The 14,523-nt window shown below is 46.4% G+C and overlaps 1 protein-coding gene across 3 annotated transcripts in view; it reads left to right on the forward strand.

The window, feature by feature from the left end:
- The window catches only part of CTBP2 (C-terminal binding protein 2), a 138,822-nt gene that overhangs the window by 91,645 nt on the left and 32,654 nt on the right, over positions 1-14,523 (forward strand). Inside the window, exon 1 of one of the 3 annotated variants that reach the window (XM_027705726.1) lies at positions 2,818-4,837. The exons of the other annotated variants lie outside the window; for them this stretch is intronic. Within the exon in view, the coding sequence (XP_027561527.1) occupies positions 3,145-4,837 (1,693 nt within the window). The 5' untranslated portion in view covers positions 2,818-3,144. Of the gene's footprint in view, positions 1-2,817; positions 4,838-14,523 lie in introns of those variants that run through there. 3 annotated transcript variants of the gene reach the window in all.

Consider the following 14,523-nt stretch of genomic DNA (forward strand, 5'->3'; position numbering starts at 1 on the left):
CTAGACCAGGTTGCTCCAAGTCCCACCCAACCTGGCCTTGAACACTTCCAGGAATCCAGGGATCTCACCTGAGGAGAGCAAAGAGGCAGAATCACCTCCCTCAACCTGCTGCTCGCACTGCTTTAGTTTGTCTGGATGCTGGTTTTAAGACTCCCCCAAAAAAAGACAAAAGACCATTCCCGCCCGTCATAAATATTTCATTCTGATAATTTCTGTTACATTTATTGGCTCAGTGGGGGTGTAGCATTTCCTTTGCTGCCGTAGTGGCTTGGGAGGCTGCCCAGCTCCACGGCTCCTGGGCAGGTCTTCCCCACTGGCTGTGGGGTTGGTGGCAGCTCTTGAGCAGCAAGAGGGACATCTGCTCCATGGCTGCTGGGAAATGCATAAATCCTGCAGCCCCTGGTGCTGCAGGTGTTTGCCTCTGCTGGTCTAGGAGCACAGGAATAGTTGGTTTGTTCCACTGAGGTCAGCACGTATGGGATAAACCATCCGTATGCATGATTGTTCTAACAGCAGGTCTGCAGTTGGAGGGTTTCCTGACTTCTGAGAAGCAGCTGGGAGAGGAGCACATCTTCTGCCCAAGGGCTGCAAGGTTGCCCAGTGCAAGGATGGGCTGGTACAAGGGTGGATTTCGGAGCCCAGATGTGCTCCTGTGCTTGGGATGGGGTTTGGAGGCAGGTCTCCGGGTCCTGCTGTCCCCCATGTGTGCACTGGGCAGGGCATGGCCACCAGTTACAGATCTGCTGGTTTGGGTGAGGTTTCTGTTGTGTGCCTGCCATGCGACCCTTATCAAAGCTTTTGGTTTTTTCAGAGGCAGTGAATTCTCCAAGCTCCCTTCCCTTGCAGTTGTTCAAGATCAGCATTTTTGAAATGTCATTTCTCAAAGGCATGTTTTTTTTCCATTGTTGACCAGGGCTTAACATGGTGACTGTGTTCATTAGTGATTTCAATGGTGGAAGAGGCCCTTGATTATAGACCAGGATTTTATTATTTTGTCATATACATTTTTGGTAGCTTTATACTGCTGCTTCAGAACAAACAAATGGCACAGATCTCACTGTATCCTGTTGGGAATACATTTTATTCTTTAGCAAAATGTTGTTGTAATAAAATGGGGTTTTGTTGGTTAAAATGTTCTCTGCTTTATTTGTAAGCCACAAATGTGTCTTCTCATCTTGACTCTCACGGAAGAAGAAATTTTCCGATGTGCCTGAAGTTTGTTAGTTAATTCAATGTAATGCCAATCAGATATTCTCTGAGAATTGCATAAATAATCTTTTGGGGCCCGTGTTTTGCATGTCTGTGTAATATCCAACAAAATTTTCACAACTGTGGTTCTTGAGGATGGAATTGGAGGAGAGAATGTTTGAAGAGGATTTGTAATATTCACTGCAATAAAGAAATTTAGGGATTACTCAAGGATCCTGTCAGTATTTGGGTCAGAAATATAGCCCAGAGGTATTAGTATGATAGGCAAGTAGAAGCATTAGACTGTATTAGTGATTTAGCTATCATAATAGCACAATAGTCCATCATGTGATGGCTTGTGCACTAAACATTTATTGTGGATTAGCCAGGAAAAATGCTCAAGCTGTCTTGCAAACAGACCAGGGAAGGTGACTGTTTCTCCTTTTCCTGGGCTCTTCCTAGAAGGGGTGTGTTGGGGGTGAAGACATTTGTGATCGTAGCAGAGAAAGGCAAAATCATTTCCATCTGAATTTTTTAATTAAACAAGGAAAATGTTGCCTCCCTAACAGTGGTCAGCAAAATAAGGAACAGTTGACCTATTCTTCTTTGAAAAGGAATATTTGAGCATGAGCAGCATGTCATAATTTAGACTGCATATTTTGGGGAGCCATTTTAATATCTCCTCTGAAAACAATGACTCTATATGGAAATTTTTATTACATTCCCAAATAACAATTTTCTCTGGTGTGATTCCATCTAAATCCTTTTGCCTACTCTTAAGTGTAAAAAAAGCTTAATCCATATGAATGTTGAAATACTGCTCAATATAAATTGAGTTTTGTCTGATGTTTCAGAGTGTTTTCCCATCTCATAAACATGTAGTTTTTCCAAAGGAAGCTGGAGATAATAGACAAAAGTCTACTATTCCTTTTTGCTTTGTAAGACCGGGCTTTAGATCCTTTGATCCTCCCCTCCTTTTCCATGACCTGTGCTAGGGTCTTAAAATTATACATTCCAGATTACACCTCCACAATTTTCTGTCCTGGGATGATGAAGGGATTTGCGTATTATGGTAATAATATAAAGAATCCTTTCAGAGCCTGGTTAGCGTGGCTAATTTGAAACTACAACAAAAAACGTAATTTCCAGCGCAAATTACAATATTCATAAAGTGCTAAACAGACACCTAACTAATTTCTAACTGCTCTTGTAGTCTTGAATATCTTGCATTGGCCTTTTTTTAGGCCTGTCTGCTGGCTCCCATTTAATTTGTCCTTAGCTGTGTGCAGTGGATTAGCATTTCATCAGGCTGGATTAAGATTGAGCTGACACTGAAGCTTTCTTTTTTATTTTTACATGCGTGTGTGTGTGTGGGGATGAGTGGAAATGGGCACGTTCCGTTATCCCACCGCCGATTCCTGGTGGGAGCTGGTGTAGACTCCCCTGAGCACGTTGGGAAGGAGACAACTGAAACACATGTGACACGTGTTAAAAAAAACAACAGTTAAAAAAAAAAATCATTCCCTGGGGAAAAATTGCATTGAGGTTGCTGGCTGGGTCAGTGCGTGAGATTTCATCGGGCTAAAATGATGTCACATGGAGCGAGGGCTTTAGAGGTTTTATTTAGCTCCTAATCCCCACACACTGCTCGGCCAGTTGTCCATGTGCACGCCGTCCCCAGCGGCAGAGGATAAAGCATCTGGGCTGAGCGCGGCCGCTCTCCTCCGTGGCTGCACCGCACGGGAAGGGGCCCAGCCGCATGCTCTGCCTCCTAAGGTTACCAGGGATTAATAATTCAGACAACACTCTGAAAGGCAAAACCACCCGCCGGTGGTTTGTGAAGTCCCGGGAGGGCTCAGGCGGAGCACGGTCTGGTGTTGATGCGTGCCGGAGAAGCACTGGGAAGGAAGGCACCTCCTCTTCTCCGTGTCACCAGGAGCGAGCGGCCTCGTGACGATGCCCATCCCCAGCAAGCACCCCAACATCGGCCGCTCGCAGAGCTGGGACGCTGCTGGCTGGTATGAGGGGAACTGGGAGAGCGAGAACGCCTTTGAGTACCAAAGGCTGCCGGGCCGGAGGAGCTCCCTGACCTATGGTGGCGAGGGCGGATGGTACGAGCCACCCCGGGCCAACGAGATCATCTTGCAGGGCGGCGCGGAGCTGAAGCAGGAGGCGTACCCGTACCAGGATGCCACCTTCGCCCCGGGGCCGCTGAGGAAAGGCTCCGTGCCCGACTTCACCTACTGCGACCGGCCGGCGCCCATGGCGGGCCGGGGCTCTCTGCCGCCCCAGGATTACTACAGCGACCCGTCGCTGTCGGCGAGGTCACCCAAGGACCCCCGGTGCTACCGCGACCATGTGGCGGGCAGGCCGCTGGCGAGCTACGGGGCTCCCGGCAGCAGGTTGTCCTGGGACCAGACCCTGACGCGCCCGCCAGCCCCACCGGACACCACCCGCCTCTACAGGGACCCCAAGCTGGCCCTGGATGGGCAGCGGATGCGCGGCAGGGAAGTGTCCCCAGCGTGGTACGGCACGGAGCCCCCCGGCCCGCGCTACGCGGCGGAGCCGCCCGCCTTTTCCGGCAGGCCGGGCTACACTGATGGGGCAGAGCGGCCCCCTGAGGCACCTGGGGCCAGGCAAGCTGCCCCCACCTGCCTGGTGGTGGATCCCACCAGCACCACTGGCAGCAGCTACGGGCCAGGCAGAGAGAGCGCGGGCACCAAGGGTCCCTACGACGGCTACGAAGCGGCAGTGGCGACGCCTTCCCACCCACCGGTGCCCCCCACCTTCCCTGGGCCGGAGGGCAAGAGGAGCTTTGACCCCGAGTTTGTGGCGCTGCTGCGGGCGGAGGGCGTCTCGGAGAGCACCTTTGCTGCCCTGCTGCAGCAGGGCTTCGACTCCCCGAACCTGCTGGCCATGATGGAGGAGAACGACATCAAGTCGGTGGCGCCGAACCTGGGCCAGGCCCGGGTGCTGTCCCGCATCGCCCACAACTACAAGGCAGAGATGCAGCTGCAGAGGCAGGAGCGGAGGGCCGGGACGCTGCGCCCCAGGACCCGCTCCAACAGCTTCAGCCACCGCAGCGAGCTCCCAGGGGACTACGGGGCACCCCTCATGGCGGGGCCCACCACGGACGGCCCCGCTGCCTCTCAGCACCCACCCCCCCTGCAGCCGCTCTCCCCGAGAGGTGTCGAGATGCACCGCCGGCCGTCCAGCGCCCCGACCCAGCACCTGCTGGAGACCACCACCTACCCGGCCCCCGTGGGGGCTCCTCCGGGGCCACACTTCCTCCCTGGTTCGGGATACAACACGCCCCTGCCTTGCAGCACGCGTCCGGCCTCTGCCTACTCTGCTCCAGCCGGCATGGCCATGACCACGGCCAACCCGCACCCCAGCCCCAAAACGGCGTATCCCACCACCTACACCGTGCCCATGGAGCTGATGAAGAGGGAGCGGACAGTGGCGGCGGCATCACCGGCACCCAGCCCTCACAGCAGCCCCCAGCTCCTCCGTCGGCCGGGAGCACCGGGGGATGGCGGCCTGGCACCCACCGGACCCACCTTCCCTGCCCAGGTCTCCCCGTACCCGAAGCTCAGCAGGCGCACGGGGCCCCCCGTCATCGTCTCCACCATGGCATCGCCTGAACCAAGTAATTACTGAAGGGTCTTAGTCCATGTAGTAGTTTACAACCACCTTGTTGTTGCTTAGTTTATCCCTCAAAAAACCCACAGTCAGATATCTTGGCGTTTCACGCCTAAATATTACACCCTTTCCTGCTTAGAGAAGGAGGTGAAGGGGATTTCTGTGCTGGCCTTGCAGAGCTAAAGATGCTGGTTCTCACTCTGTGGTTAAATTCCAAATATTTTATTTGTTTAGCCAACTTCAGTTAAACCTGAGCGGTATCTCAGATAATGCTTCCAGGGTTAATCTTGCCGTTCCCGTTGTTTGTAGAGAACAGGAGATTAGATAGTGTGCTGGCTGAGCAATTAGGACTACAGGGTTTGCTGCAGATTGACTTTTTACTGCTGTTATCAGGTGCAAATGTGTTCCTCCGAGGAAATGGTTGGCATTGTTTTGACTAAATTCATCAGATAGCTAATGGTGTTATTTGAGAATCGACTTACCTTTGGCCATTACCTAAGGCTTTTCTTCTTATTATTAATTTGCTGTTTTATCAGGCATACAAAATAAACCCCTTGATTTCCTTCTCGAGATGCCTGTAAGTGAAGCGATAGAGCTGTTAAAGTAATAGGGCTGTGCTTAAAACTAAAAGCCTGTCGTTAAGCACTGGAACAATAAAAATGAATGGTGGCTCCCTTCCCCTCGTAGAAGCGTTCAGGCTCTTGGCTGCTCAGATGGAAAGCTGGATAATCCGAGCAGGGTCCGCTCCTCCGTTTTGGAGATGTACATTGATGATAACACTCAGAGCCTGACAGAAACTAACCCCCAAAACCACCCTGCTAAGTATAAGGAAATTCAGCAAATCCACTCATTTGTGGCTTGACTTGTTTGAAAAAAAGGTGGAAAGAAATCCCTTGAAACGTTTTTCCTGGTAGTGACTCCGTGAGCAGGGAATTTTCTCCCTGTGCAGCCCAGCTGAACCCCCATGCAAACAAGCCCCGAACAATGTGCCCTACCAGCACACACACACACAAAGCTTTAATAAGAGGATACCATTTATAGGCATCAAGACAGTGCCAAACTGATGATGCCATTCCACAGGAATCTAAATAAAGAATGATTTTGTGAGTGGAAATGATAAAGTTGTCAAAATGCAGACACTTGGCGCACCCCTTTCCCTGCCGCACCATAATTACACAGTTAGGAAGTAGGTGCCGGTTCTTTCACGCATCCTTTATGTAGCGGGTGTAATGTATTGATTTCTAAAAAATGCTTCAATATTAGGCAACATGTTCTGTGTTGACATGGATCAGATGGGAAAGCAGTACATCCAGGCAGTATTTTTTAAATAAATGCAGAAAAAAAGGCAAACTGGCATAATGTGGGGAACACAAATATGTTCATTTATTTGCGGTGCGTCTGATTGAGAGGTCGATACCGATGCAGTGAAAGCTCTGGGGTGAAGGACCTCCACAGCACAGGGCTTGGGAGCAATCTCCTCCACCACAAGAAACAGATCCTTCCATTCCTGTGTCCTGTATGTAAACTGCAAACCCTGTTCTCTAAAAATCTCAAATCGTCCCTTCCCTTTACCAGATTTACCGATGAGCAGCAAGATGAAGCCAGCAGCGTTTCTGTGCTGTTGAGCTCTTTCTTGCTACACAACCCTCTCTTTTTTTTTGCCCACTACCAGCTCATTTGCATGAGGATGACATTTGTTGCTCCAGTAATTTCATCTGATAATGGCCAGCTTGCAAAGCGGATCTGAAAACATATTCCTTAATTATGTGTTGCCAAGCAACGAGAGGGTTTGGCCATAATCACAGAAAGATTATCTTCTCATTGAAGGCCCTGAAAGGTTTAGCTGGAGTAGGACCTGTAAAATTGTCTTCTTTTTTAATTTATTTCCCCTTTTTCTTTTCCCAGTAGCCTGAGAGGTTTTCTTCCTGTTAAACTGTATTTTAAAAGTAGAAGCCAAGGTAAGACACGTGGAAGGATACGGATTAAAAATGGAAGGTGTGGCAGTTTGTAGATGTTTGAGCTGTGCTGAGGAGGAGTGTTCACGTTTACCCACGAGGGGATAAGCTGAGGTTACAAGTATGTTAAGATGTTTTAAAGCATTGAGTGGATGGCAGAAACTTGGCTAAATCCTGAAAAATCTTATTTGCCAGCAGGAAGAGACTGGATGTGTTTTTAGGAGTGACGAGCCTTCTCCTAGCTGTAGCTTTAGCTGTGGATATTTGAGTCACAAGGTGAAAGCAAGTTCAGTATTAAACTCTGTCTCTAAATGGCTGCAAATATTTTCTATCGGTGTAGGTTAACGTCTTCTCAGGCAGCAGAGGATTATAAAGTGCCCATTACAGTCCAGTCATGTTTTGAAGCTTGTTGTATGGATAAGGCTTAAATATAGATCATTTTCAGGGTTTTTTTAAGTCTTGTTGAAATGTGTGTTGTAATCTTTGTTCCTGTATATCCAATTTGTCATTTTGTGCTGAGCTTTGACACTCGCTGTGCATTCTGCAGAGCTGCTGTTCACTTTGAAGTTTGGGCAGAGGGCTTGCAGGAGGGTGTCTTCTCCTACCTGGTGTTTCTGATGGTAGAGGCAGGATCCTGGGCAGGAATACAGAAACACGATGGATGCTTATGGTCAGATAAGGGGAAATCAGAAACAAGATTTATTGCTGCAACTGCTTTGCATTTCATAAAATAATTATTAAGAAGGTAGATAAATTGTCCTTCCTGGGAATTGCAGAGTTGTATGAGCAGGAGGTGGTGAATGAGCACCCTAAACCCGTTGCTGTGGTGTTGGAATGACGTCTCCGGAGATGATCCGGCTTCCCATCCCAGGAACTCCCCAGCCACAGCTCTGGCAAAGCCGCCGCTCTCTGCGTCATTGAGACCTTGTCTACGAAGCTGTCAGGAATGGCTTCCCCAGGGAGAAACGTCCTGGGAGCTGGCTGCTCCTGCATCACCGGTAGTGAACACACTAAGTCATCTCGGTGGCAAGCACAAGAAAGCCCTGCAAGGTCTGAGTGACAAACACGTGTCAGCGGGTGGCTGCTGCCAGAGCTGTCTGTGACAGCCTTGTGCTGGGGTGGGAGGGAAGGCAGAGAAATAAATAGTCCAGGTCAGCAAAGCTGATGAGGGCAAACTGTGTCTCACGGTCACTGATCAGATTGCTGGAGCTCCGCCTCCAAAATGTTGCATCTTCAGTTTATTATGTTTGCTAGTATTTTTAATACATGACTTAATTTACATTTATTTAATCCAATGTTTTAGTTTTAAAGCAGTTGGGAGATAAGAAGTCTTGTGTTTTTCTTGTAGCTAGCCTGGACTTCTCCCAGACAGGGGCTGGTCCAGATTTCTGTGTCTAATGCTGGACTTAGGGAATGGTGATTCATTGCAAATACGTGTCTTGGATGGTTTTTCAAGCTCTAGTTTACGCATGAAGATGTGAAAGTGAGTGATCACAGAGGTGAAGATGCTTCCCGTGGGGATGAGGAGCAGGGCTGCCCCATAGAAGTTGTGTAGGTATCATCAGGAAGGAGGAGCAAAATTACTTGGCTGTAAAATTGGGTGGAAAGCCTGACCTCCTGAGCTAGGAAAGCCAGGCCGAGGGCAACTGCCCTCCTTGGACAAGTGGTTCTCTCCAGCATGAAGGGGATTCATCCTCTCTTTCATCAGCTTAGAGTCCAGCTAGAAATGCCTTTCACTGTGATTAGCTCAGCTCTGCCCATACTCTTTAACACTTCATTGTGATGCCTTTTATTGGTATTTTCCACCCTGCGACAGATAAAAACTGCGTTAACCACACATCAGTTGTGGGCTGAAACTCTTCATGTGGGCAACCCCCAAAGAGGAAAGGGCATAGTCAGGAGCAAGAGCCTTGATGGTTGTCCAAGGGTGGTTAAAAGAGCCTATCAAGGATGGCTAAAAGGGCAACATTTGCCCATTCTTTTAAGCTATTAATTCTTTTAAGCTAATTAATTTAAGCTAAATTGCCAAGCTTTCTCTGGGCAGAGTTTAGCAAGATATTTCATACACAATATAAATTCCCTGGGCATGTGTTCATGTTGGTTTATTCTTTGCACAGTACAGCGGATGTTCAGAAATCAACTTCAGGTTTTCTTCCCTGTGTTTTCTGATTACAGACTGCAGCATGTAATCACAATGTGTACATGTAAGGCAGCTCAATTAACAATACAGACTGAAACAGCACCAAAGGAAGCTCCGTGTACTGAATAAATCTGATTTAATTTGCACATTGACCTGACAGACCATAGCATGTCCTTGGAGCCATATCCAGCTAGTGTGTTACTCCAGGTAGAGTTAGTGAGCACTGCGTTCACTGAAAAAACCATGGAGTAATCATTTTAACTGGGATAATAACTTCCACACAAAAATACAGATTGGGATAAAATTGAAGTCACCAGAACTGCCCACCTTGGTTCGGTGAATGGCTGAAGAACAGAATGTGTGAGAGATGTGCTACCTTGATATAACACTGACTATCTCTGCCAATATGCACATACAGTTCACTGATTGCAGAGAATACGCTTTTAAAATACTTTTTTAAAGGTTGAAATACGCTTTTTATAATGGTTTTATCAAAAGCAATATAAAGTGTCAAACTCATTCCAGTTGCAATTCATTGACTTTAGTGCCGTGGCAATGAAAATGAATTTGGCCTGTCAGAGGAGAATGTGTTGTCAGATGCTCAAGTGTTGTCATCTTCAATTTACACTTTTCTTTCACCCTGTGTCTCTAGTTCTCTAGCATTGTTAGGACTTTCATATATCCAGATCATTCTCTGACTATATTTGCTGACATTTTTTTTTAGCTTTCTCATAAGTAGTTTCCATAGCTACAAACTTCGTGTTCACAGAGGGGAAAAAAAAATTTTAAATGTTTCTGATCATTACTGTATTAAACATTTTTTATATTTCTTCTTCTTGTCATTCTCATAGCATCACACTACAGCCCAGTTTAATGAAAATGCTGCACAACTGAATAGCCTGTTATTTTAAAAGCAAAGTAGGAGCTGAGCTGAATCTTTGAAAAGCAGAAGACCAGCATCACTAAGCCCCTGATGTAGAATAAATGTTGCAGATGTAGAACTGATATTGGTAAGGTTTATAGATGGCAACTGGCAGTCGAGTTTTTGACTTTTGCACCTAAATAAAACCTGACATTACCAGTGTTCCACTGGCTTTTGGTAAAGAAAACTAATTTTTAATCTCTTTTTCTGCTGTTTGTAGTGTTTTGTTAAAGATGAAATGTTACTTCTGGGGGTGGGATTGATGGGTGTTGTTTTTTCAGTATTTAGTCTGACCTCTCCAGCAGAGAGGTGCTGAGCCAGGGGTGCCCTGGCTGAGTGCAGCCTTAGGAGGGGTTTGGACAGAGGTGTTTGGCAGAGTGGGACCCTCTGTGCCAAAGCAGCTTTGTTTAGGGAAACGGGAGGTTTCAGAGTGCCCATGCCTGGCCTGGCCAGTGTCCGGGGGCCTTGCCTTCTGCACTCCCAATCCAATTAGCTGCTTCAGAGCAGATGGAGAGGATTAGTGCCCGGCTCTCCTTCCCCCGCCCTCTCCCCCGGTGCAGAGCGTGTCGGGGCCAACAATCGGCTTAATCGAGTGTCCCATGGCCCAGCAGAACACGGCCCTGGCCCTGCCCAAGCAGGGCCACCCTCTGCCCCTGGACTGTGGAAAGCTTCCAGCTGCAGGGCTGGCACAGTTCATTCTCCAGCGTGATGGCTCCAGGTCTTGGGTAGTTTTGGAAGCCCTTGACCTACCCTGATTTGCCAGGCATAAATTCCATTTTTTTATTTGCAGGGAGTGCCTGCACCATGACCACCAGATGCATGAGCAGCGTGTTCCACGTTTGAACAGCCGTTGCTGGTGCTGCCAGTGGTGGAGGCTTGTGTTCCCATCCCTCCTGTGGCATTCCCTCTGTGATTCCCTCCTGGGAGCACCCCAGGCCTTGGGGTGCACTTCAACCAGCAAATGTTGGGTGGTCAAGGGCAATGACCTCTTGCCTTGTCTTGTAAATGAAAGCAGAGGCAGGCAAGGAGGGGCTGAGAGAAGAGTGACAGTACAGTGCTGTTCCTGCAGCTCCCAAAAGCATCTTACAGATCCTGGGAAGAGGGTGGTTTAGGCTCTGTATCTGAGAGACAAGCAGGTTGTGATCGTAAGAAGGAAACCAGCAGGGCTTACTGAATGGTTGGAGCTGGTGGAGATCCTTGGTAAATGCTGGTATGAACAGCCAAGATGGCATTCTCATGTTTTATTTATATATGCAAATATGTATACACATGAAAATGGGGAGAAAAACTCTTAAAAATATAATCAGTGTCTCAGTCGTTATCCATTTGGATCAGTGCTTCTTCAGCCTTCATTTTTTGCCAGAAGTGACTTGTTTTGGTTATCGAGCAATTTATTATTTCCTAGCTTGTCACACTGGCTTGGCAAGCAAATAAGCAGACGAGACTTTGCTTAGACAGCAAACACAGTGATAAGAAATAATTTAGGGTATGCTTTTTGTGAAAAGAGTCAGAAAAAGCGGATCAGAACTGAGGACTCGTTGAAACATTTGGCATGCACTTTCCAGATGTTGCAGTGGCATCTCCAGGTGTGTTACCTCCATGCCTGGGAGCACTGGGAGTCAGAGGGTGGTGGGATGCAAGAACCTGGTGGTGCCCCCCTGCCTTCCTTGCTGGTCTTCTTAACCTTAACACTTTTCCTGACGCTTGTTCTAACACTGCAAATCCCTGAGAGATTTCAAGCTGCCTCCCACACACTCCCTTAGTGACCCTATAGATTATCAGCCTTTTCTTAGGATGGCCCAGTCTCTTAATGGAATCTCTCACTGTTACCCACTGAGTGGAAAAAAAAAAAAAAGAAATGGAGATGTCACACACAGTCATTTGTTGTATTCTCTGCCTTCCTCTGAATGCTTTGTTAGAAAGGTTTAAATGAATGTTCAAAAAGTACAGTGGTTCATGCAAGTGCATGTATTTTGCTTTGTTGATGAAAGGAAACTTGATTAATATTATGAAAGATAAAAGAGAGTATTCAGTGTGGACAGCAGAGAGCTTGTCAGTATCTAGACTGTCCTGTTGGGACCCTGAAGTAATCAGGAATGCTGAAATGCAGCTTTAGTTATCCCACCTGGCCAGCAATTCCTATTATCTTTCCTATTGAGCTTTTTCTGGCTTTGAATTCATGTTGAGTGGACCTGCATGAGAGTGGGAGTTATCTTAGCAGCTGAAACATTTGGCTTAAGAATCTTAAATTTCCATTTCATTCTTGTCTGCAGCATTTGTGGTTCTGTTTCATCCACAGTCAGGGCTAAAAGGTCCAGAAACCAGAATTACTAATAACTGATGACACCAATGCAATGCTGAGCAACCTGTCATGCTCTGCATTGGAATTTTTCCCCTTAGGGTTCATATTTATTCAGCAGGGAAGGTTTTCTCTGGATTTCCCATTGATCCTAAAAGCATGGGCTCTGTACTCTGGCCAGAGGGTGAGCTGGCTTATCTCCCTGGTGTAGGATAAGCAAGATGCAGAGATATATCTCAATGACCAGCAGCCCCATGGTGAGGCTCATCAGCTCTTTTTTACATCAGTTTTCTGTTTCTGAAGCTTCCATGAGAAAGGCCAAAAAAAACCTTAATATTTCTGATTTTTGTAGAATATTTTTCCGGACAGGCAGCTTCCAAAATAGGGCAGTGAGTGAAGTTTTGCTTCCACCTGAGAAATGGTGATTTTGTCATTGATTTCAATAGAAGGATTTTACCTTCTCCTGCAAAAGGAACCAGATCTACATCACTGATTTTTATTGCATTTCTTAAAATTAGATCTACAAATCCAACAGTTTCTTTAAGGAAGAGGAACTGCACATTTCATGCATTGAATGCCTGTGCATTATTAAAAATAATAGGATAGATTTATCAAATGGGTAATGAGTAGGTTCCTTTCTCTGTTTTTCAGTGTTTTAATGAGTAGTGGAAATGTTTGCTATTTGTTTGCTTTCAGGTTTTACCAAGGAGCTCTGGAGATAATTGTCAAATTTCCAAGTGTGTATCAATATTTCATGAAGCTGTTTTCCCTCTGTACACTCACGAGTTGGGTCATTAGCACTGGGATTGTTATTAACAGGCTGAAGTAAGGCAGGAAAGGAAATTCCACCAAACACTTGAAAGTTTGAAAATTTCTGAAACAAAATTCTAATAGAGGGTTTAGAGGTAAAATAAATATCAGTGATGTTGCTCATTTTCAAATGTTACATGTTAAATATGTGAGAGGATGTTTCTGTGGTTTGTGGGCCTGATCTGGACAACATCAAGGCTTTTCTCTGTGTGTGTGTTCTGTGTGTGTGTTTGGATTCAAGCCCAGCACTTACCACAAATTGGGGTGTACCTTTCAGAGATAGGATATCCATCCACGTCATCCTTTGGAATAAAAACAAATTCCACCTTTCCTACTACCAGCAAATTAAATCATGTTAAATTATTAAAGCTCAAATTGCTTTTAAGTATGGTACCAATCAGCACTGATGTTGACTTATGTAGTTTGCTGTTGACTATTCGGTTTTGGGTTATTTTTGCATGGTCTTTGAGATGCAGCAGTGGTTGTGTGTTAAAAACTATCATTCTGCTTTGGACATTTGCCATTTGAAAGAGTTTAAGTTGTGCATACGGTTGAATGTTTCTTTTTTCCTAATTTCTGATATTTTTACATTGAAATCATCATATTCCTGGTCTCACTCTGATTAGGCAACTTACTACATTTTTGGTTTGCTCAGCCTAAAACTGCAGTGTGTCAGACTGGCTTCTGCTCCTACTCATGATCTAGTCTGAAAAATAACTTAGACAATTAAAATTATTCATAGAAATGGACCCACTGTGCTCTGCTGTAGAGAGGGTGCAAAATTAATTGATGAATTATTGTGGCTTTTTGACCATTCTAGGTGGCTGGGTTGCCACAAATGCTTCACCAGGCACAGCTGAGTGGGAGCTGGGAAAGAGCAGAAGGTGAGACATGAAACTTGACTGAATGACACCAAGCCTGGAGCATTACTGTGGAAATCCAAAAGTGTCCAGAGAGCTGAAAGGTGGCTGTTCCACCACAAAAGCATGAATAGAGGGCAGGGACCAGTGGCTCTTCCCTGGAGAAGGAAAGATGGAATCCTGGGGAAGGGCAGAGCTGGCTGCTTTGCAGAAGGGTTTGAAGAAGATCTCAGAAATAGCTGAATATGTCAGAACTGGCCTGTCTATCTGTATTTTGGGATAATTTTAGGATTAGTGACACTATGGGCTACCATAAAGCAAAGGAGGTCACTTGTGAGAGCTGATGGCACTGAGAATCGTGGCAGCAGTTGAGGAGGAGAAAGAGAAATGGGAATCATGTAATATTGACACAACAGGAGTGTGTGCAGATAGTGAATCTAGTCATGGCTCGATATGACAGAGTTCCAGACTGTAAACAAAGATATTTGTCAGAGGGGAGGTAGTGCTCAGGGTGAAAAAATGGGTGCTTTGCTAGGTAAAAATCACTTTGTGATACTTGATTTGCAGCTGTTAGGCATTCATGAGAGAAATCCAGAGCAGATCCATTTGAAAGGCTTGTCCTTCTGAGGTGACACATGGAAAAGAGGAGGTTTGGGAAGTTGGTAGTAGAATCATAGAATCATTAAGGTTGGGAAAGACCTCTAAGA

The sequence above is a fragment of the Neopelma chrysocephalum genome, unplaced genomic scaffold, assembly GCF_003984885.1.
Source record: "Neopelma chrysocephalum unplaced genomic scaffold, ASM398488v2 Primary Assembly neopelma1_347, whole genome shotgun sequence".
Taxonomy (NCBI): Eukaryota; Metazoa; Chordata; class Aves; order Passeriformes; family Pipridae; genus Neopelma; species Neopelma chrysocephalum.